Genomic DNA, 24,082 nt, shown 5'->3' on the forward strand with positions numbered 1-24,082 from the left:
CATACTAAATATGTCCGTATTTCTGGTAAAAATAACTACATTAAATTCGATCACACTGGTTACGTTATATTTCCATGAAGTGGTACCACTCGTTGTAAAACCGTTTTCACGATCGTTTATCATAAGACATGTGAAATATAATTCCGCACCATTATTTGCGCAGGTGATGCTTTCAATACATAATTTAGACACGGAACATTTCGAGTAGAAGTCCTTCGTTACAATTTCACTTGTTTATTTGTGTTTAGTATCCTTGATTTGAACTTTCTTCTTTTTCTTTTTCTTCTTTTTCTTTGTCTTGGACTTCGTTTCCGGCCCCATATTATTATCAGAAGGAGATATGAAGCGGTTGTCATCATCCGTCGATTCATACTCGTCCTCATCCTGCTCTAAAACTGGCTGGTTTGTCAGATCAGACATGCGCGTGAGGTTACCGTTGGGTCGCGCATTGCTCACGTGACCATTGGCCACGTGACCGTTGGCCACACTTCCGTTCGGATGAAGTTGATGGACGACCTCTTTGTAATCTGTGGGCTCCACATAAGTCAGTTCCAGTCTAGGTCGGACTGACCCGTCAAAGGTAGGCGTCCAGTGGTGGTCTTTCTCTTTAGCTGTAAAGGGAAACGTGGTTTTCATCAATTGTTATATAATTTATTAATGTTGCCTAGTTTTGTAGAAAAGTCAAAGCATCTTTAATCAGATACACTCTCTTTAGTCATTTTACATTTTTGCAATGTTCTCCTTTATGCCTATGATAATAAAGATATTTATAAGTCAAAGAGGTATGCAGCACCCCTGTCAACCTGTCAAATAGTTCACACAGAACAAAATCATGTGTAAAAACAAAAGGAAAAACACTACAATTTAATATAATGATTTTAAATAGTATGATTGATTAATTGTTCGAAAATCGAAAGTCCGCCAAATTTCACGTGCCGGGATATTCATAATGAATGGCTAGTGGATCCAAAAATATTAGCCATAGAAGGATATCTCAAACAAGGCGCGTCAAAGAAAAAAGTTCATGTATTACATTTGTAATGTATGCTTACGCAGATCTGTACCCAGTTGTTCAAAAAGTAATTAACTTAATTAATCAAAGTTTAACGACACTTTTCAAATTAAGATTAAAGTACATGTATTTTTAGACAAACTTCGACAATAATTTATTAATTTTTGAAGTTCTGCGTTCTTTACCAACTCGCTTACTTTGCAACAAACCAGAAATGTCAACTTCACAAATCATGTGATAGAGCTTATCGCCATTTGAACGACTGGTACTGCTGATTTATTGATGTGTGAGTGTTTACTTTTTCTTTTACGCCACTTACTTAAGGGACAATCATCCACTAAAGTCTGCATCTTGGCTCTCTCCTTCATCAGCTCTAGTTCCTTTAAGTCTCGGAAGTGTATAGTGATCTCCTTCGACATCTGCCTTTCCAGGCCGTTACCATTACTAGGGCCAGCCTTGTTGACATCGGTTCTCGAATGGCCTATAGCTGTCGGGGGCTCCGCTTCTGTTGAACGCGGAGGTACTTCCGAGTGCGCTTCCTCAATCTCTAAGTCATTCAACTTTTCCTTTTGGTATGGCATGGCTAATGTTTGATCAAACAAAAGAAAATATTAGTTTTACGCCAGATTAAGATACAGTTTTCTTGGACTTCCCTTTTGACAACCGTCTACCACAGACGATCGATCAGTCACGGCAGTGGTGTCCACGTCTGTGGTGGATGGGTGTGTTTTGAGAAATATCTAAAAGCTGTACTGTACTTGTTACATTCATTTTAACTACAAAACTTTCAGAATATTATGTTAATGAAATTGGAGCAGAAAAAACCAAACAAACGAATAAAACATCTTTAACACTGAAAATAACGTCCTCGGACAATCAATTATAAAATATATATGCTTTTGATGAACAAACTAGCACAAAAGAAAAGAAATTCAATACTATTGAAGCGATGAAGTAATTACACATTCATAAGTCATTACAAATTTAATGCAATGAGCCATTTGCTTTATGCGTGGCATTTTATTTTTTATAGTATTTATTAAGTCAATGCTATGTAAATAATATAAAACATAGAAATAGTAACTACACATCATCGCACGAAAAACAAACACAGACATGCATATTAATAAACAAAAAAAACATGCTTAGATGACAGAGGTAAATTGAAGGCCCTTTATAAATGAAAACATGTCTAACAGGATAGGATAGGTTTTGTGGCTTTCGTAAGGAGTCGCATTGACAATTCGGCGGATAGGTTCTGTTGGTGCTCGATATGGACTTGGCACGGATCTTTTCTTAAGGACACAAATGGGTTTTGCATTGTTTTAGAATAATTCGGGATATATAAAGTGGATTCTGGGAATTTAGGAATCGGCATGGGTTATATTTTTATATGGGATAAAATACCAGGATTGGTTTGTAATTTTAGGGATTGGGAAGAGCCGGACAGATTTCGTGGCTTTCAAGTCTAAGATGTCAGTATTGAAGGGCTTGGTTTCAAGGAGTCATACGTAAGAATGAGGTATGTGACTTTAATCGGCATCGAAACGGAAACGAATTTTGCATCGTTAGGGAGTTGGATAAATGGGAAAGTTTCTGTGGAATCAACCAGGAAAATATTTAGTTTTGACATGCTTGGATAAAGTAAAATATCAATTCGGCAAGGAAGGTTTAAAGGGGCAATTGTAACAACTTACCATTGGTCTCGCCACACATACATAAACGTTTATGGAATCAACATTCCTCCTCGCCATTACTCAAGTATTCAGACAGAACAACAACAGTTTGTGTATTTCTTATTTATTGGCATGTGATAACGACTGAAGGTCTTTTACTCCTTCTATAACCAACCGTATATATAAAGTGCAACATCCATAATGTACCCAAGGTATTTTCGGTGCCATATATCAACAGATTGACACATGTGTTGTTTTGTTATCTAAGAAACACCAAAGTTTCAAGACCTTGTTGAACATTTGGAAGACATTGATAGAACCATCCCCCCCAATAAACGTTTAATTTACATTATGTTTACACTTTAAATCATTAATCAAGCGTTTTATATTAATAAGGATAATATGAATTCTCATGAAACGCAAAACCTGAACTTTTTTTTAACTTCTAAAAAGATTAATTCCGAATTGCAATTAAAGTGAATAGTCGGGCAAAGAAAACCAGTCTAAATGCGTTCATTGGCCTTCCAAAAGTTCTCATATATTAATACGATGGTCAAGTTATGCTTACGTTTCCCAGTTCTGACCATTAAAAGAAAGAAAAGTTGAAAGCATTGAAAGCGAGGCTGCGTGGAAATGTAACCACGGACATAGTCAGCCGGGAGGACGTTTTAGGATTCCTATACTTTTAATTAATTTCTTCGTACGCAGATAAATTCTGACGAGATATTTTATTTTTCTATTTCATAAGAAATTATACTGGATACATTCACACTATTTTTACCGACTTTAGCCATCCTTGTCCGACTGTTCACTTTAAGTAATGTATATTATTTCGTAATGAAAGGTGCAGTATGCACAAAAAATTGATATTCATGTAATTAAGAGCTAGATAAGAACATATCGAAACGACAAAAATGGTATTTTATAGATTATGAAGTGCATACAATTTCCAAATATATTTTTCTTATGAATAGATTGTACTAGAAACTTTGTTTATTTATAAAAAATGAACACAATGGGGCAAACAATGATGATTTGAAAGACAATACAATGTATTATCTAAATATCAAATTGCTTTTAGTGTCTTTAACTAGCATAATTTCACGCTTTCTATTGAAGCGCAAATTATCGTCTTCTCGCGAGATTTTACGATAAGTAAAGAAATTGAGGTTGTTATATTTTGAAATTCATGCATACAATCTACAAACTTGTGAAGTTATGTTTGACACACCAATTCTTCTGCGATGGAAGCAGACTTTTAACCGTTATTGGAATCATGACCTCCCTCCTCCTTTTCACTTCCCTGGTTGTTATCTAATCCGAAATCTACTATCGTGTTCTCCCGTATGCGCATGATCAGACCCTGTAAATCGTCCTTGTCACCTGGGCGAACCTTTCCAGCTCGTTCGTTATCATCAAAGTACTTTGAAGTATCAACTTCGTCGTCCTCATCTTCCTCCACATCTACCTTATTTTTCCTCCTCCTTTTCCTCTTTGGTTTTTCAACACTGGCTTTGGATGCTTTTTTAGTTTTTTGTTTCTCTGGTTTTGCTGTAGCCTTTTCTGATTTGCTGTTTTTGCGAACTTTCTTTGATTTGTTCTTACTTTCATTCTCTACCCAAGCTGCATCAGTCGGCCCTTGTACTAATGCTCGATTTTCCTGAATTGGAACTGTGAGTGTGTTTTTAGTTTCCTTGAACGATTCTGGTCTTAGCGATCCTTCACATGTATTAGACTGCATCATTGACAATCTGAACTCAGGGGCTGAATGCCTTTTCTGTCCAGTAAGATTAGGAAGTGAAAGTCCTTTTGGCTTATGACTAATTTGTTTCATTTTTGAAGGTTTTGACGTATTGACTGAATCTGGTAACTTGAAACTTGCTTGTTTCTCAGGTTCCGTTTTCTCAACAGTGATTTCTGTCGGTACCGTTTGTGGGTCTTCTAACACAGCGACCTTTAATGGTTCAAGTTCAAGTTTTTCACAATGATTCACAATCTCTGGCGAATCACTTTTACATGGCATATTTTCAGCGTCTACGTTTTCAAATACTTCTGCAAACATTGAAGCATTTGTTATAGTTGGCAAAAATGAAAACTTTTTCTTTTTGACTTTAGGTTTTAGTTTTGGTTCGACTTGGTCTGTCGTTTCAATACCGATAACAGACAAAGATTTATCCTTGTTATTTTCAAGATTTTTGTGTGGTGCTCTCACCAACACAGGTAGTGTGTCATCAATGACCGTATCAGACGATGGAAAAGATTTGCTATCACTGTTTTCTGTGGCTAAAACGTCATTTGTATTTGTAAGTGTTTCCGTTACTTTGTTTTCAGTTTGTTTCAGTGCAGCTCTCTTGGTTTTTCTTTGTTGTTTGTGCTGAAGTCTTTTGTCCTTAATTTGTTTCATTCTGTCATTCTTATCATTACCAATAGATGGCAAATGACTTTTCTCGATAGAATATTGTGTCATCTCCCGTTCTATGAGTGTTGGTTTATCCAATATTTTATCCTCATGTTCTGGTAAACTGTTCTTTACAGTTCGATCTTCCTTTTGCGTCAATATAACATGACGAGTAGTTACTACGGCGTCTTTTTGATTCTCATCCGACATAAGCCCTAGAAGAACAGGTCTTAATCGAGGAGTTCTTGAGTATTTATCTGAGTCCTTCACGTCCTTCAACATATCAATGTAAACATTTCTTTCATTATCTATTCCAGTGAGAACATTATCTGTCTCTTTTGCGTCCAACTGACTTGGACGAGGGGCCTTATCAAAGGAAGAATTCTCTTGATTTGTGTTGTCAGTTTTAACGGAAGCATTCTCTTGATTTGTGTTGTCAGTTTTAACGGAAGAATTCTCCAGATTTTTGTTGTCAGTTTTTGTGGAAGGCTTGCTTACAGACGTTGTATCAATCAGCGTCGAAACTGAATCTTCTTGATTTTCCGTTTGATTAGGACCGGATTGGGTTTCAGTGATTTCAACATCTCCTGTTTTATTTTCCGAATGATCTTCCGGAACAGGAGTAGGTGAATTCGGATCATTATCAGTACTGGGCTCGACTGAGCTCGAGTTACTAAAGACACCGCTATCTTTCTCACTGTCTTCCCTCGTGACAGTTATAGAAGTCTTTTCATCGAGAATGTCATCTTTTTCATATGTCGTCGATCCACATGTTACTACTTCGCTTTCATTGTTGATAAGTTTTATGGACAAGCTTGCTTCTTTCTTTTCTATGATGCCTTTAATCACTTCACCTTTTTGTTTATTATCAATGTCATTGTTGGAAGCATCATTTTCATTTTCATTTTCGAGTTTCACTATGGTTTCCTGTTTGATATCAATGCCATTGTTTATATTATTATTTTCTTTTTCATTTTCCTTTGATTGATGACCTATGTCTATGTTCGTATCAAGAACATTTTCATTCAAGTTATCGTCTATTGTTCCATGTTGAGAGATGACAATTTCCTCTCGAAGAACATCCTCATGTTCTGCTTCTTTCTCATTCCCAATACCTTCCTCTTCAATACGTGTGACAGGTTCTTCTCCTGACAGAATTTCATTGATTAACGACTGTTCTTCCTGTGTTTCTTGCGTATACGATTCACGAACCATTGACTTAGTTTCCTCATCTTTATCTTTCTTTTCGTCATGATCATCTTCAACACACATCGTTTGCTTTTCAATTAATTCATTTTGGGTGTTTTCATTAGCTTTGATCTGCTCTACCTCTTTCAGAATTTCTTCTTCAATTTTGAAATCTTTGTCTTCTGATGTTTTTACTTGTGTTTTGTGTTTAACGTCATTAGGAACTTTTGTTTTCTTCTCTCGATCTTTTTCCTTGCGACTCTCATTTTCTGGTGATAGAAATAAAGCTGGCCAAGGAAGCTGTTTCTTTGGAGGATTCGGTTTGGAAGTCTGTTTTACTTTAGTATCATTTTTTGCTTTCCTGGCCGGTTGTTTCTTCTTGAGATTTGACACCGTAAAACGTATAGACGTTTGTCGGTCGTTGCGTCTCAGATGCTGCAAGGAATCACCTTTATTTCCGTTTAAGGATATAGTCGCAGGACCTTTTGGTTTTGGCTGTTTAGTAACTACTTTATCAAACTCAGCGTCGTGTAAGATTGCTAACACGTCATGTTCATTTTCAATAACAGGTGTATTCGTAGATTCTTCAGTCATGAGACAGAAAGTATCTGTTTGTAGCTCGGCAGGGTCTGGTAATAAAAGGGAAGAACCGATCAGGGAAGGGTTCAGGGGCCACTAATAGCATTCAATTTAATATACTTTCACACAGATCAATATCAAAGACAAAACGTCGTAATTTTGGTGTACAGATTTTATGAAATGTGGAAGTGGTACAATCAGTCATACTACGACTTTCGTGTATACAAGAACAAAACTTTGAAATACAAATTCACTTTATAAGAATATTCTCAATATATATTATCTATTTGCTCACGGAAATCTTTGATGTAAGCTTCAAAAATATGTTGATCACAATATGCAGACATTTTTATAACAATAGCTAAATGCAAAACAAAAAGAAATGAATCCGAAGAACAAACCCAGGGAAGGAGGCGTTTGTAAGCAAGAAGAACGATTTACGTTGGAACGGTTTAGCTGAGGAGGACAACACACAATTTAGGAGGCTACACGGAGGAGCGGAAGTCACGAAAAATTGAAATCTGTGGACGAATATTCATTGTATTTTGCGCAAGACGAACAAGCGTATAGCTACTCCAAGCAAATTCCAAGATAATCTGAAATGGAAATCCAGTCGGTATAAAACAGGAGATGGGGTAGGTACATTTGCTGATACATACATGCAGGATGGGAAATGAAGCAGGGTTATCGTTCATACATTGAATGCATATGGAAAACATGGGGAAATAAAGGTTTGAAATCCAGTCAAGAGGCAAATCATGGCTCCAAGGTATAAAGGTTACAAAGACAATGGTTCTCCGGTTGGTTCATGAGGTATTGGGTAGGTTTGTTCTTCTGAGGTTTCAAATAAAAGGATAGGTTTGGGTCAATGCATAGTTAGATGACAGATACTTTTCTCTCAACTGAATGCTATAAAAGGCATTGTCTATTATACAAGTTATCATAAACCTGTATCTTTAGTAACCACTTTTTTTAAAGTTCTGTTGCTGCAAACAAATGCCTCTACTGCATTGGAAGGGAGAGCGGCAGTTTTGGCGGTGTCTTTGGTGTTTTAGGCTTTGCATCAATTTCTGCATCCTGTGGGTGAAGGTCATTTCCTTTTGATTCTTCTAAGGGAGGTAACTTATTTCGTTGAGGGTCGACCTCTATATCAACAGCGTCATGTAGAAGCCGTGATTGGTTTTCAACAGATACGTGAAGCGCAGTAACTGTTACATTGCTCTCGACTCCTGTAGCCCCCTGTACGGAACTAGATGGGTCAGTAGGATTTTTACTTTCCTCAGCCATACCGGGCAATAGTGTTTTAGGATCTTTGGGTTTAACTCCAGATTTGGAAGGATCTTTGGAAGGTTTTTCGTCTATCAGACGCATACCTGTATCAATCGGTGCTTTCCCAGCTGGTTGGACCTTGCTTTTCTTTTTGTAGCAGTAGAAGCCCACGATGAGTAGAGCAAGTAGAAGCAGGACAATGAGTCCAGCGGCCACGCCGGCGATCAGACCTGCTTGTGCTGTTGTTGTAGCCGTGGTCGTCGTCGTCGTTGTAGGAACTAAAAGAGAAAGCAGAGCAATTGTTTTCACAAATGACCATACACAAATCTACGTGGAAATGCGGCTGTTGTTACATTTCCCTAATTTATCATGCATGCAGTTCACTTCAGTTTTCTTTTCAAGTCCTCAGAATATGTGTTAGGATACAGCATATGTATTATGATACATGTATATTCCCTTACTAAAATGAGTTTAATCAACATTATTATCATTATTTCCCTAGTTATATACATTATGTGACATAATTTTATTGTATGTACCATATACACTTTATATAAAGTATTTGATTGGATACAGTTACTGCAATTCAACGTCTCACAGGCCTTTGGCATGTATTAATGAATTATATTACCCACATGACCTCCACGAGAAGACTTCGTGATATGTATGGTTAAGTTATACAAGTTATAGTGTCGTTAACAGTAAAAGGTGTTTATTTGATACATACATATATAAATACAGGAACAAAACTAATTCCATGCTAACCAATAAAGAAGTATAATTATCAACCGGCGGTCTTTTTCTTATATGTTTATAAACATGGCGATTTTTCTCTTTAAAAAAAGTACATATCTCAGTAGTTGCTAATAACTCTGCAACCAGTAGCCAATAGGTAACCTCCTACAATGATTGTTTCCAAACGTGTCAGCCGAACAACTGGCGGATTAAAACTTGTTACTTACCGCAAGTCACTGAAAAACACAGAAGGAAATAGAGTTAGAAGATAAAACAGTACAGTATGTAATGGTATTACTATAAAGTAAATTGCAAGATCAATAGTATTCATAAAGTTAAGAACATAATACATTAATTTTAATTTACAGAATTTCAATTATAAAATACCGTATATATCCGTTTACTTTCGCGGGTATTAATTTCGTGGGACATTCCTTTAACCTTGATCGTAAAAAATTGATCTGCATATCATAGAGAAAGTGTTGAATAATAGAAAATCATTTTAAATTTTTTTTTCTATTATCACCACTAACACGTCAACATACCACTAGCAAGCATAGTGAGGTTTGCCCCAGGGGCGGGGACATATGTCGACGTCTGATTCACGTGACAATCCTTGGGGTGCTGAGTAGCATATACATTGCTCGAGCCAGACGGCTGCTCGATCACCTGATTAAAAAGAATTTTAACTCAAACATCTTCAGGAAAGTAGTAGTCACATATTTCACCATTCACAATAACAAAACTTAAGTCATTCGATTGTTTCGATTAAATTCTGTTTATCTCTCACAAAAAGGAGATTGAAATTAATCAATACTCAAAGACGTTTATTTGACAAAACCAAATATTCGCAAAAAATCAGTTTTAAATGTCAAAACTCATGTAAGAGCAATCACAAAACTGCAATAGTAACAATACATTTTTAATTATTTGTGAAGAACAGTGATCTGGTCCGAAAAAAATGAAATACATGTGATCACCCCTAAATTATGTCTTTAGGACTATATACTTACATAGCATGTGAACCTGTAGGTACTAGATTCGTCCGTCGTTGAGTCCAGGTTGTACACATTCAGGGTTGTGACGTCACCGGAAGTCGTGGAGTATAGACAGTTGAGACTTCCGTTACCTGAGAACAGACTCATACTCATTTAACAGTAAGTTTAAAAACATACTGCAAATGAAACATTGTTTCGCCATTTAAGGATGTTTTGGTTTGAAAATATAGTTTGATTTACAAGTAATTAAGAAAAATTAAATATGGGCATGAGAACCACAAAATATCAAACGAAATTTTGCTTTCACAACACTTATTTTTTACAGACAGTATGCTATTTGTTATCATTTATAAAATGCTTTATAACATGCTTCGGATGCGATGCTACTTTATGCATTGTTATATATACCTATTTTAATTAATATATATAATCAACCCCTTTGTAATAAATGGGGGATTTCTTCGTTAAATCAATACACTACAATTACATTTCAACGTAATGTTCTTTTGCAAAAAGTGGTAAAATAAGGTAACCACTAGAATATTATCTTTGAAAGTATATCAGAACAACGACCAATAAGTTTCCAATTATTTTCCCTTTTACCAGATCCCATCTTTCCCACTCGGTTAGCTGTTTCTATACTACGTACTAGAGTAGGCTTGTTGAGTACTGCACGTCGTGTAATTGAACGTCATGGTGTCGAGGTCACTGCAAACATTCAAGGAGCCAGTACTATTGGCACAGTCTGATTCGTTGAAGGAAAATGCAAATGTGCCAAGGAAAATATCCGGGCACTGTTCTTTGACAGACTCTATCTGACCTGGAAGCCAATGACATATTCTCATGACAGTAATTCACAAAACTAACATAATAATTGATACATCTACATTTACGGCGGTTAATAAGCAAAATATTTCACAGACTAATATCACATTAGGAGACTCCAAAATAGGTTTACTATTTTCTAAGTCTGTCTGCCAATAATCTTATGCGAATGTTGCAGCTTCTAGACAAATCAGCAACTAGAAAATACATTGACCTAATGTGACTTGAATCACATTTGGATACGCCGAAATATGTTTATTATTTCCTCGGTCAAATAATCTTACACGAATACTGCTTACCATGACATGAGACCTTCATCCTAAGTTTACCTACCGTCTTGCATCAGAAGATAGTAGTCTGTGGCGCCGAGGTCGGTACAAGCTAAAGCTGAGTTCACTGTTGTTCCTGTGGCAGCAAACCTTATTCTTTGGTTATCAGCATCCGTCAACGCAACTGAAACATTTAAAACATAAGCTTGATTCTTACACCCAATAAAATAACTGAAACATTTAAAGTATTAGCTTCATTCTAACACCCAATAAAGTAACTGAAACATTTAAAGTATTAACTTCATTCTTACACCCAATAAAGTAACTGAAACATTTAGAACATAATTATCTTCATTCATTTTTCCACACCCGTAAAGCAAATGATACAGATTGAAACCATTTATTTCGTTCTCTAAAAATATTCATAACAGATTGATACTCGCATATGTCAAACAATTATTTTAAAATTGAATAATTTTGAAATGAAGATATTACCATTTCTAATATCCTACCTACAATACACTGATATATTGTTATGAAATGCACCATCCACTACGACCACCCTTGGAAACCCAGTGTCTGAACTCCACTACACTCACCCTCGGAAACCGTGTGACTGAACTACACTACGCTCACCATTGGAAACCCAGTGTCTAAAATCCATCCACTACACTCACCCTCGGAACCCGTGTGTCTGAACTCCACTAAGCTCACCATCGGACACTCAGTGTCTAAAATCCATCCAATACGCTCACCTTCGGAAACCAAGTTCTAAACTCCACTACGTTCGCTCTCGGTCACCCAGTGTCTAAACTCAACTACGCCCACCCTCAGAAACCCAGTGTCTAAACTCCACTACGCTCACCCTCGAAAACCATGTGTCTGAACTTCACTACGCTTACTCTCGGAAAACCAGTGTCTAAAATCCATCCAATACACTCACCCTTGGAAACCCAGTGTCTAAACTCCACTACGCTCACTCTCGGAAAACCAGTGTCTAAAATCCATCCAATACACTCACCCTTGGTAATCCAGTGTCTAAACTCCACTACGCTCACTCTCGGAAAACCAGTGTCTAAAATCCCTCCAATACACTCACCTTTGGAAATCCAGTGTCTAAACTCCACTACGCTCACTCTCGGAAAACCAGTGTCTAAAATCCATCCAATACACTCACCCTTGGAAACCCAGTGTCTGAACTCCACTACGCTCACACTAAGAAACCCCGTGTCTAAACTCCGTCAACTACGCGCATCCTTGGAAACCCAGTGTCTAAACTCCACAACGCTCGCCCTTGAACACCCAGTGTATGAAATTCACTACGCTCACTCTCGGAAATCCTGTGTCTAAACTCCATCCATTACGCTTACCCTCGGAAATCCAGTGTCCGAACTCAACTACGCTCACACTCGGAAATCCAGTGTCTAAACTCCATCCACTACACTCACCCTCGGAAACCAAGTGTCTAAATTCCATTATGCCCACCCTTGGAAACCCAGTGTCTCAACTCCACTACGCTCCCACTCGGAAATCAAGTGTCTAAACACCATCCACTACGCTCACCCTCTGAAACCTAGTGTCTAAATTCCAATACGCTCACCTTTGGAAACGAAGTGTCTAAACTTCACTATGTTCGCCCTTGGACAACCAGTGTTTAAACTCCACTACGCCAACCCTCTGAAATCCAGTGTCTAAACTCCACTTCGCTCACCCTCGGAAACTAAGTGTCTGAACTTCGCTACGCTTACTCTCGGAAACCCCGTGTCTAAACTCCATCCACTACGCTTACCCTCGGAAACCCATTGTCTAAACTCCACTACGCTCACTCTCAGAAAACCAGTGTCTAAAATCAATCCAATACACTCACCCTTGGAAACCTAGTGTCTAAACTCCACTACGCTCCCACTCGTAAATCCAGTGTCTAAACTCCACTACGCTCACCCTCGGAAACTAAGTGTCTGAACTTCGCTACGCTTACTCTCGGAAACCCCGTGTCTAAACTCCATCCACTACGCTTACCCTCGGAAACCCATTGTCTAAACTCCAATACGCTCACCCTCTGAAACCTAGTGTCTAAATTCCACTACGCTCACCCTTGGAAACCCAGTGTCTAAACTCCACTACGCTCACCCTGCTTGAAGACATATCTGCTTCCCTATGACACATTGTGCCCAAGGTCAAATAATACCTAATCTTATTAATATATATTTGATAAATATGGTAGCTTAACTGTTCATATTAACAGTACAATTTTTGTTTAAAGTTTTATAACGTTATATTTCTGAACAATTAATACGCGTAGCATTTATTTTTTTTATATTGACTTGTTCATGATTATGCTGTTGTTATAACTTAATATTCATATGGAAGTTCTTCAATAATTAATATCTTACTCTATTTGTTGACACTTATACACATATTTTACATATTTTATATACTTATGGGAAGTTTCTCTCACGTGCTAATGCATGGAGAATGAAACGTATTTATAAACTTCCCATTTTTTATGTTAGAGGCGGAGTAGTGATGTGATATAACACACACATTTAATTGTTGTTGCTCCGACCTTCTAATAACATAACACACAAAATTCACTACATTTTTACACAACAACAAAGAACTTCCTGTGAATTGTATCATTACATTAATTGTTTACCAGTCTTAGTCTAATTAAAGACAAGGCATCATGCTAGTGTTTTAAAACGATATGACGTTGACCTAGCGCTTTTCATTTGCTTTCATTTTTATTTTTATTCTAATAACAGCATAATTATCATGAATATATCAAAGTCGGATAGATTTTTTTCTCCGTGTTTTACTTACATAATTTTCAAGCTACCTACACAAAGAAGTTAATATGGTATAATTAGTATTATTTTAGGAAGTCTATTATTTAATTATTTCAAATTATATCTAATTTTAAATAATCATTAACAAGGGGACGTAATATGGTATAATTAGTATTATTTTAGGAATTTTTAATTATTATTTATTAAAATCTTTACGACTTAATGTAAATCATTAACATTCTCTTTATGTCTCGGTATTTACCTTGACATACGTCACTCATACCTGTATAGAAACGTTCCTTGTTGTTATATAATTTTATGGTGTAATAACATGAGTAACATGTCATTTGTACACGTAGGCAATATATCTGATCAGTATATATATATTTGGCTGGCCAGTGATAGATATAGACATACAGACGGAGAGATACATACAGAGAAGAGGGACGATAGCGGACACACCCTGTGTCTGGTCCCATTTTGGGGCCAACCACAGCATTACTCTGGAACTATGCTTTCACGTATATTGTTAGTTGAACTGTATATTATATTGTATAATGTACCACAGCAGAATAAAACGTCGACTAAATACTGGAGTCTTTCATCTTTCAACTCAACTCAACTTATGAACCTCACGGACGATGTACCTACAACCAACTTCAAGCCATACTCCAACTTCAAATCTACCATCAAACTTTAAAATATTATATCGCCCTTGGACATCCAGTGTATGAACTTACCACACTCGCTCTCAGAAACCCAGTGTCTCAACTCCATCCATTACGCTCACCCTTGGAAACCCAGTCTCTAAACTCCACTACGCTCACCCTTTGAAACCCATTGTCTGAACTCCACTATGCTCACTTTTGGAAACCCAGTGTCTGAACTCCACTAGGCCCACCCGTGAAAACCCAGTGTATAAATTTCATCCACTTCACTCACCCTCGGAAACCCAGTATTAAAACTCCACTACGATAACTCTTGGAAACTCAGTGTTTAAACTCCATCCACTACGCTCACCCTCGGAAACCCAGTGTCTAAACTCCACTACGCTCACCCTTGGAAATGAAATGTCTGAACTTCATTACGCTCACCCTTGGAAACCCAGTGTCTGAACTCCACAACGCCCACCCATGGAAACAAAGTTTCTAATCTTCATCCACTACACTCACCCTCGGAAACCAAGTGTCTGAACTTCACTACGCTCACCCTTGGAAACCCAGTGTCTGAACTCCACAACGCCCACCCATGGAAACCAAGTTTCTAATCTTCATCCACTACACTCACCCTCGGAAACCCAGTGTTTAAACTCCACTACGCTTACTCTCGGAAACTCAGTGCCTAAACTCCACTACGCCAGGCAGATTTACGTGGTTAACCGACGATGAGGGAATCGAGTGTGAGCGTAGTTGAGTTATGATACTTACCTGTAAATATCTGGTATTCGTACGTGTATCATTTCAGACCTGTGGTTGCCATGACAATTATGAAACTTACCTGTAAATATCTGGTATTTGTACATGTATTCCTTCACACTTGTAAAGCTGACACACATAACGGCAATAGCAGGGCTACTGAACAAGGTAAACTCCTCAGATCTGTACCGAACAAAACAAAACCATTAGGGAAGGGTATGGCAGAAGTGTTAAGTTTATCGATTTAGTGTTTAGTCAATTCAAAATGCTTGAAACATATATTAGAGAGATTGGCAACTCCAAAGTTTTTACAATCGGCAGATGACCTCTGTATGTCTTTGGGTAATAGATACTCTTTAATAAATATATTGTTTAATACAGGAGAATACCTTTGATATGTTACAAAAGTTCAATACTTTTCAGATGGTTTAAGTGTACGATTTAAAAAAATGTTTAAACTTTGTATTGATGCAGAAATGTCATGTTTAAATGAATACACTTAAAAGTAGTTAGGTACGGGAAAATGCCTACAAACCGGCGGTTTCTCCAACTGTTAACAACGACAATAAAGGAGTTTCCAATCTTTGCGTATACAAGTTTCTGTTAGCGCTAACTAACTTATTTTCGAGCCGATTAATCCTAATGATTCAATTTACTGAAAGTAAATCATAACTTACAGTTATTCGCATTTGCGCATTTAACTGTGCTAAAATAAGTACTTTTAGGCCCAGATTACTTTCTTCTATAATTTATGAGTCGTCGTCCGGTTTTATTTTTTCAACTTTAAAACACCAATAAATATTTTTGTTTATGTTTTATTTATATACAACTTCATTCATTACAGAAAAAATGGAGCCAGTTTATCTTACTTATGAACATAGCAATACATTTATTGATGTTTTAAAATTTAAAAAATAAAATCCCCCTTACTCACCCTCCCCAATATCATGACATCCATGATATTCTTTGTCTAAGTATATAATATGCAAATACCGTATATTGTTCGATGCAATCTTATAAGAATCTTTCATAAAACTATGTAGATATGAAGGATAGGGAATTTCTACACGAGGGTCACAAAATATAGTAAAACCCGAGGCTTGCCAAGGGTTTTACACCATTTTGTGATTCCGAGGGTAGAATATCCCTATCCTTCATATCCACCTATGAAAGAGTAATTTTCTCTCATACTTCAACGTTTTCTTGCAATTTTACTACGATAATTTTCCGCCATTTTGAAATAAATTCGAAAAAAAACGCGATTGTAATTCAATTTTTCATACATGAAAAATAACGTGATACTTTCAACACAAATGCCGTTGCTTGTATCTTTTATAGTAAAACCAGTCAGTTTTGTGAAAAATGTTAAAATTTTACCGAGGAAATAGAAATTTTGTATACGCCGTGACGTCACGAAGCTTTATTGCATGGGTAGCCATGCAATACAACTTCAGGCGACATGAGTGTATTGCCCTGGACCAGCCAGTATTACACATGTAGGTATGAGCGAAAATATGATATATAACATTTTTTTCTGGTACATTATAGCACAAGATGAACTTAATTCTTACATAATTGACATTTTATAAATTTAAGTCACTGTGACCTATATTCTAACACTAAGTTATATTTTCCAAAATGTTGTATTTTCAACATATAAATGCATAATTATTTAATAAAAATTATTCAAAAATATCATTTTGTTCCGACAAAACTAAACAAAACAGAAAATTGCCCCTTCTCTCTAACCCCCATAATTCACAAGGGAATCCGACATAACCTTAATCATAAGTTATATCATGTCCTAAACCCCGGGTATCTGTAAACAAAATAATGCTTATCGGCCATGGCCGTCAGAGGGCCCAATTAAGCATTAATTATATACCCGGTATTATTGCCAGTTAGTATAGAGTATTAATAAAGTCTATACGGCAACTACTACTTTTATACTAACTGTTGATAATTTAGTAGTTGCAGCACTTACAATAAAATGTAGTAGTTTCCCACCAGGCTGTAACACTCGAAGGCTAGATCTCCTTGGTTGTAGACTGGGTAGTCGACTACATGACTTGAGTTGAAGGTCAGCGATCCACGGTCACTGCTTAACCACGTCCCTCGGATGTCGGATGGGAAGGTACAGGCCCCAGCTACAACAGAAGATTTTTCAAAGAATAAAACGACTTAAAATTAACGTTTTCTAAACTAATTTATCAAATATATCAAATAATTGAAATATATCGTTGATATATTATACTATGTTTGTTTTCCATACAGATTCATCATGTGATGTCTTTTTTATATATGATCGTTATGCATTTCATATAGCTTGTCTCATTTATCTACGTCCTTTGTATTTGCAAATATTTAATATATTTTAATTACAGGTGTAAAAGTCCAATGTGTTTTTCTATCCGTTAAAGTAGACTATGAAAGATTGAGTGAAAGTCGCGTTTTTTTTTTTAAGCGTATTTCAATGGTTTGCTTTAATGTTGCTACATGTAACATTTAGTTTTAACAAAATTGGTTCGTGGGCAAATTTCCATTGTTCGTGAAAGAGGTCCTTTGTAATATATGTTGCGATTCTTTCATGGAAGGTTTCAACTGTACATTTTCTAAACATGGACAGCCCCCAGTAGGTGAGTTGGTATGTTTAATTAGTCTTCTAACCACTAATTTCGTGCCCTAATGTGGTCATAGGTATTTTAGGATATCAAGTATCATCAAACCATTATTTTATTGTATTACCGGTCAGGATTTCAAATCGAATTCCCATCAAAAATAGTTTTCCTCTTTAACAATGACAAGTATAATTGACTTTTAACATGCTACATGTATGTATACGTACAAGTCGTCACTAATCTGCTTATAACCGTACAATCACGTTTGGGTATTAGGCTTAGATATACGTATAAGTAGTTACGAAATATAGGGTGGTATGATGTTGAAATTATTTTCGTTAAACTATTTACACATTGTTTAATAATTAAAACACACCTAGTAGCATTTACCATGGTCAAAGTATAGGAAACAGCATCGCTTTAGAAAGGTCTGTTGTTAGTATAAAGTATATCCCATCGGTCTTAAAAACCGCAGCATATAATATCATTAGAATGTGTGATGCGAAACTTCCATGTGCATTTAGGAACATCAAAGATCTACTGGTTTTAATGTCTTATACTTATGTCTCATAATTTAGGTAATAAGAAGTTGACACCTTTTATCCACCGTAATAGTTAGACATATGTATGCTAAATAAGAACAGCAGGATTTATGATATAATTTATCAATCACTCCTTAACACGTTAAACATAATATCCTAGCTTCCAATACATTTGTATATGTATGAAATCATAGTTTACTCGAATGTAAATATTATTTAAACTAAACATAATATCAACGATTTTGTTTTCGATTTGAAATGAAAGATATCCAAACGTATATGTAACACATCACACAGAGTAATATTGCTTGAGATTTTTTCAATAAAACATTTTTTGGTGGTTACCTAAATACATGTTGTTAGTTTTATAGAAAAAAACTGTCATTATCACAAATAAATAGTGTATTGATTGAACCTCTTTGTACATGTAAATGATAGTGTTTTCGATGTTCATTGTGAATCATTTTTGCAACCTTGTCTCTAATTAAGACTTCAAATTCATAGTTAGAAGGCGCAGCGTATGTTTTACAGTAAATAAATACATTTATAAATAATGTAAAATGAAGAATACATGCACATTGTTTTAATGATATTGTTTTTAACTTCGTAATAAGATTTGTTATTCCTTTAAGCTTGAACATTTAACACCTTGAAGGATCCTTTATTCGTAATGCGTTAATGTTGTTATATAAAAGTGTAACGGTGAAAGCCTTCATATCATAAATACAAATCCGTGGTGTTCTTATAATCATCTCATACAGTTGTATGGAAAAGAGGACATTTATTAATGCCCTCATATTTATCAATCCTAATATTATCGTTTTGGTCTCGAGTTGAGCTGAAACTCCTCTAGGCGCTATGTCCATAATAATTAAATGACAGTTGTTTCTTCTCCTGATACACATTCACTCGATGTCGGTATAAAATAGGTAGGGTTAAGTGTTCGGCATCTGTTACAATATGTGTCAGTGAGCTCGAGATAGCAATATAAAATGTCTAGGTAGGGTTAAGTGTTCGGCATCTGTTACAATATGTGTCAGTGAGCTCGAGATAGCGGTATAAAATAGGTAGGGTTAAGTGTTCGGCATCTGTTACAATATGTGTCAGTGAGCTCGAGATAGCAATATAAAATGTCTAGGTAGGGTTAAGTGTTCGGCATCTGTTACAATATGTGTCAGTGAGCTCGAGATAGCAATATAAAATGACTAGGTAGGGTTAAGTGTTCGGCATCTGTTACAATATGTGTCAGTGAGAGCTCGAGATAGCAATATAAAATGACTAGGCAGGGTTAAGTGTTCGGCATCTGTTACAATATGTGTCAGTGAGCTCGAGATAGCAATATAAAATGACTAGGTAGGGTTAAATGTTCGGCATCTGTTACAATATGTGTCAGTGAGCTCGAGATAGCAATATAAAATATCTAGGCAGGGTTAAGTGTTCGGCATCTGTTACAATATGAGTCAGTGAGCTCGAGATAGCAATATAAAATGACTAGGTAGGGTTAAATGTTCGGCATCTGTTACAATATGCGTCAGTGAGCTCGAGATAGCAATATAAAATGTCTAGGCAGGGTTAAGTGTTCGGCATCTGTTACAATATGAGTCAGTGAGCTCGAGATAGCAAATATAAAATGACTAGGTAGGGTTAAGTGTTCGGCATCTGTTACAATATGTGTCAGTGAGCTCGAGATAGCAATATAAAATGACTAGGTAGGGTTAAATGTTCGGCATCTGTTACAATATGTGTCAGTGAGCTCGAGATAGCAATATAAAATATCTAGGCAGGGTTAAGTGTTCGGCATCTGTTACAATATGAGTCAGTGAGCTCGAGATAGCAATATAAAATGACTAGGTAGGGTTAAATGTTCGGCATCTGTTACAATATGCGTCAGTGAGCTCGAGATAGCAATATAAAATGTCTAGGCAGGGTTAAGTGTTCGGCATCTGTTACAATATGAGTCAGTGAGCTCGAGATAGCAATATAAAATGACTAGGTAGGGTTAAGTGTTCGGCATCTGTTACAATATGTGTCAGTGAGCTCGAGATAGCAATATAAAATGACTAGGTAGGGTTAAATGTTCGGCATCTGTTACAATATGCGTCAGTGAGCTCGAGATAGCAATATAAAATGACTAGGCAGGGTTAAGTGTTCGGCATCTGTTACAATATGTGTCAGTGAGCTCGAGATAGCAATATAAAATGGGTAGGTAGGGTTAAATGTTCGGCATCTGTTACAATATGCGTCAGTGAGCTCGAGATAGCAATATAAAATGTCTAGGTAGGGTTAAATGTTCGGCATCTGTTACAATATGAGTCAGTGAGCTCGAGATAGCAATATAAAATGACTAGGTAGGGTTAAGTGTTCGGCATCTGTTACAATATGAGTCAGTGAGCTCGAGATAGCAATATAAAATGACTAGGTAGGGTTAAGTGTTCGGCATCTGTTACAATATGCGTCAGTGAGCTCGAGATAGCAATATAAAATGACTAGGCAGGGTTAAGTGTTCGGCATCTGTTACAATATGTGTCAGTGAGCTCGAGATAGCAATATAAAATGGGTAGGTAGGGTTAAATGTTCGGCATCTGTTACAATATGCGTCAGTGAGCTCGAGATAGCAATATAAAATGACTAGGTAGGGTTAAATGTTCGGCATCTGTTACAATATGCGTCAGTGAGCTCGAGATAGCAATATAAAATGACTAGGTAGGGTTAAGTGTTCGGCATCTGTTACAATATGTGTCAGTGAGCTCGAGATAGCAATATAAAATGACTAGGTAGGGTTAAGTGTTCGGCATCTGTTACAATATGTGTCAGTGAGCTCGAGATAGCAATATAAAATGACTAGGTAGGGTTAAGTGTTCGGCATCTGTTACAATATGTGTCAGTGAGCTCGAGATAGCAATATAAAATGACTAGGTAGGGTTAAGTGTTCGGCATCTGTTACAATATGTGTCAGTGAGCTCGAGATAGCAATATAAAATGACTAGGTAGGGTTAAGTGTTCGGCATCTGTTACAATATGTGTCAGTGAGCTCGAGATAGCAATATAAAATGACTAGGTAGGGTTAAGTGTTCGGCATCTGTTACAATATGTGTCAGTGAGCTCGAGATAGCAATATAAAATGACTAGGTAGGGTTAAGTGTTCGGCATCTGTTACAATATGTGTCAGTGAGCTCGAGATAGCAATATAAAATGGGTAATGACGTTAATCTCATAACAACACTAACATACTGTAAACTGGGATATTTTTGCAGCTGGAAATTTTGACGGTTTTTTTTTTTTACCAAACTTGGTACTTAATTTTTTGATGTGGTACCGCAGCCTCCCAAACCACGCACGCACTCATCACATACTGCACTGCATGTAAGGAAATCCGTTCTTAAATTCTTAAAAGAAGAGTTCAAATGTGCCTTCAGGGTTGAATATGTTAATTGTTAGCAAGACATTAAGCATACTTAGCTTTATACCGTTTTATTATTGTAACAATGTGCTATGTGCAATTTTTATATAACTACGAATACAAACAAAATTCCGAACCCAAATCAACAGAAAACGACACATCGTGTAATGTAAAAGAGAACGACATTGACGTACTCGCCTACCACGGGAAATAATTGATGTCTTCTTACCATTCTTATATTTACAGGAAAGAGTTTGGATTTGTTCATTGTAGATTTATTTGTAGTGAAAAGTGGATAATTGAATATTTCATGATTCCCATTGCTTTTTAAAGTGAAACATTATTGGTGGAAACTGACAAGATATATAGCTGGGAGATTTTGAAAAAAAAACCCAACTATATCCATTTATATCCATCTTATGAAATAGTTGTACCCACGTGGGTTATTTTTCTTCTTCTTATTTTCCTCTTCGTGTGTCAAAGATTTATGGTCAACATTAAAGTTTTAACCACTAGAACTTTGAACATTGTAAAAATTAATCGATTTAACGTGAAGTCGTTTCGGCAAACGAGCATACATATTTGTTATCTTGTAACCTGGAAAGCGGTAGCATTTGAAAAGAAAACATTCTCTGCATTTTCATTTTTAAATTATGCTTTTTATACATATAAGGCTGGAATAAACTGACGATTTTAAGTATCCTATCTATGAATAAACATTCAAGAAATGTAAAATTGTAAAAGAATAAGTAAACCCAAAAAATTATTTTGTTTGGACCAATCTGGGGAAGATTTAAACTTGTCTTCCATACGTCTATACGTAGAAGACTAAAGGATAGTTAAGACGTTACACGATGATCAACTTAGCTTGTGTTACAATTGCGCACTCATTATATATCTCGTTTTTTTGTATAGATTAGTTACATCTGTATATATACATAGTTTCTAAATTATTCAAATGAGCTAGATGACGCTGGTCATATTCAAAGTAATGCATGTAATTATCGCTGCGATTTTTGGATTGAAAGATCACTGTTTATTAAATAACTTCTTGTAATGACATATTTATACATAAACTAATTAAATTAAAGACTTTTGTATCTAATTGTAACTAACCGCTATATACATTTACGATAAATATTTCAAATGAGTAGAGAGTACAACCCATTTCATATCTGAAATACTGCATCTCTAATACGCCTGCCTGAATTATGAATGTCCTTAATTTATAACTTACCTGCATTATTAATTAAAGCAGTGGTAAAGAGGAGAACTGTACATGTTAGAGTAGACATGTTGGGAGCTTCTTTGTCCGAATTCGTCTGGAATCTCGAACTAATTATACTCCTCCTATGTAGTTTGCTCTTCTACATCCTGGCTCGTTCCATCACTTTTAACTCAACAACAAAACATCAAATTACAACGTTTCAATTTTCTGTACAGTGTAAAAATTCATGTTGTTATTTTCTAATGATATAATGAGGCTGCCATTTTGTGTATTTCGTTTCCCCGTATCCATGCTCGCTAATCCCCTGAATTATCGTCATTAATCCTCTAGACTTAAACTACGGTGTATTCCATATAGGCTACAGGGCAATATCCTATTAGAGATCGGCTTTATTATAAACAAAGTAGTGGCAGCTTAATCGGATTAACAATACTTAACCTACTAAACACTTAAATATGTTTTGTAAGCTATCAATGCTTTAGAAACTCTTGTGGAATCACTACAGTACAATTAAATCAAGGGCTTACCTTTATAGTTCTGACACGGGGACATTTATATATTTAGGGGAACAATATAATATGTTTTGTTATTTATAAGTGCGTTCTTTGTGAGTATAAAACAAAATATTACATACTAAAGCTTTGAAATTCGTGAATTTAAGAGGAATGAGAAAACTTTGCGTTTAGTTTTGAAAAAAAAAAAAAATTAAGGCAAACATAACAAAACGGAATCATTTACATTGTATCATATACTATAATATTCTGACTAGGTATAATTATGAATGTAATGTTACTAGCCTACTTATTACCAATGTGAATCAAATCAAAATAAATATTTATAAAAAAAAAAGAATATGAAATAATTTCCATTCAGAGCAAAACTATTCATTTATAACCATTTATGGTCAATTATGTTAAGACTAATACCACCAGAAACAGTTCACTGATTGTTTAAAGTGAGAAGTACAATCGGCATTGTGTTATAGTACCTGTTCCGATTCTCGGACTATTACAACGAAAATATAAAAAAGAGACTCTCTGGACCTTTACATTGATTGTTCAGATGCTACCTTACTGTAGTATTATTTAGCTTATACAGGTCTCCCAGCAGGATGTCAAAATCAAGTAATCAAAAAAACTCT

The 24,082-nt window shown here is 36.0% G+C and overlaps 2 protein-coding genes across 2 annotated transcripts; both read right to left on the reverse strand.

The window, feature by feature from the left end:
* LOC138327699 (uncharacterized) lies at positions 1–3,070 on the reverse strand. Its single transcript, XM_069274010.1, has 2 exons — positions 1,332–3,070; positions 1–611 (listed from the first exon to the last, which is right to left on the reverse strand). Exons 1-2 carry the CDS (start codon positions 1,591–1,593, stop codon positions 235–237), a joined length of 639 nt encoding a protein of 212 aa, XP_069130111.1. The 5' UTR covers positions 1,594–3,070; the 3' UTR covers positions 1–234.
* An 89-nt stretch (positions 3,071–3,159) lies between these two features.
* On the reverse strand, positions 3,160–23,779 carry LOC138327701 (enolase-phosphatase E1-like). Its single transcript, XM_069274011.1, has 10 exons — positions 22,951–23,779; positions 17,138–17,300; positions 15,236–15,336; positions 11,014–11,133; positions 10,505–10,675; positions 9,871–9,986; positions 9,403–9,526; positions 9,085–9,093; positions 8,227–8,400; positions 3,160–6,903 (listed from the first exon to the last, which is right to left on the reverse strand). The coding sequence occupies exons 1-10, from the start codon at positions 23,006–23,008 to the stop codon at positions 3,947–3,949; spliced, it is 3,993 nt and encodes a 1,330-aa protein (XP_069130112.1). The 5' UTR covers positions 23,009–23,779; the 3' UTR covers positions 3,160–3,946.
* Positions 23,780–24,082: the final 303 nt, after the last annotated feature.

This window comes from Argopecten irradians, chromosome 7 (assembly GCF_041381155.1).
Source record: "Argopecten irradians isolate NY chromosome 7, Ai_NY, whole genome shotgun sequence".
Lineage (NCBI taxonomy): Eukaryota > Metazoa > Mollusca > Bivalvia > Pectinida > Pectinidae > Argopecten > Argopecten irradians.

Excerpts from the sequence above, each read along its gene's own strand:
- LOC138327699 (XM_069274010.1), bottom strand. The coding sequence starts at position 1,593 with ATGCCATACCAAAAGGAAAAGTTGAATGACTTAGAGATTGAGGAAGCG. Across the intron at positions 612-1,331 it reads AGTGGATGATTGTCCCTTAA|CTAAAGAGAAAGACCACCAC; the intron begins GTAAGTGGCGTA and ends TTCCCTTTACAG.
- LOC138327701 (XM_069274011.1), bottom strand. The coding sequence starts at position 23,008 with ATGTCTACTCTAACATGTACAGTTCTCCTCTTTACCACTGCTTTAATT. Across the intron at positions 11,134-15,235 it reads CAAATACCAGATATTTACAG|TTGCGTTGACGGATGCTGAT; the intron begins GTAAGTTTCATA and ends TAAATGTTTCAG. Across the intron at positions 10,676-11,013 it reads CTATCTTCTGATGCAAGACG|GTCAGATAGAGTCTGTCAAA; the intron begins GTAGGTAAACTT and ends ATTGGCTTCCAG.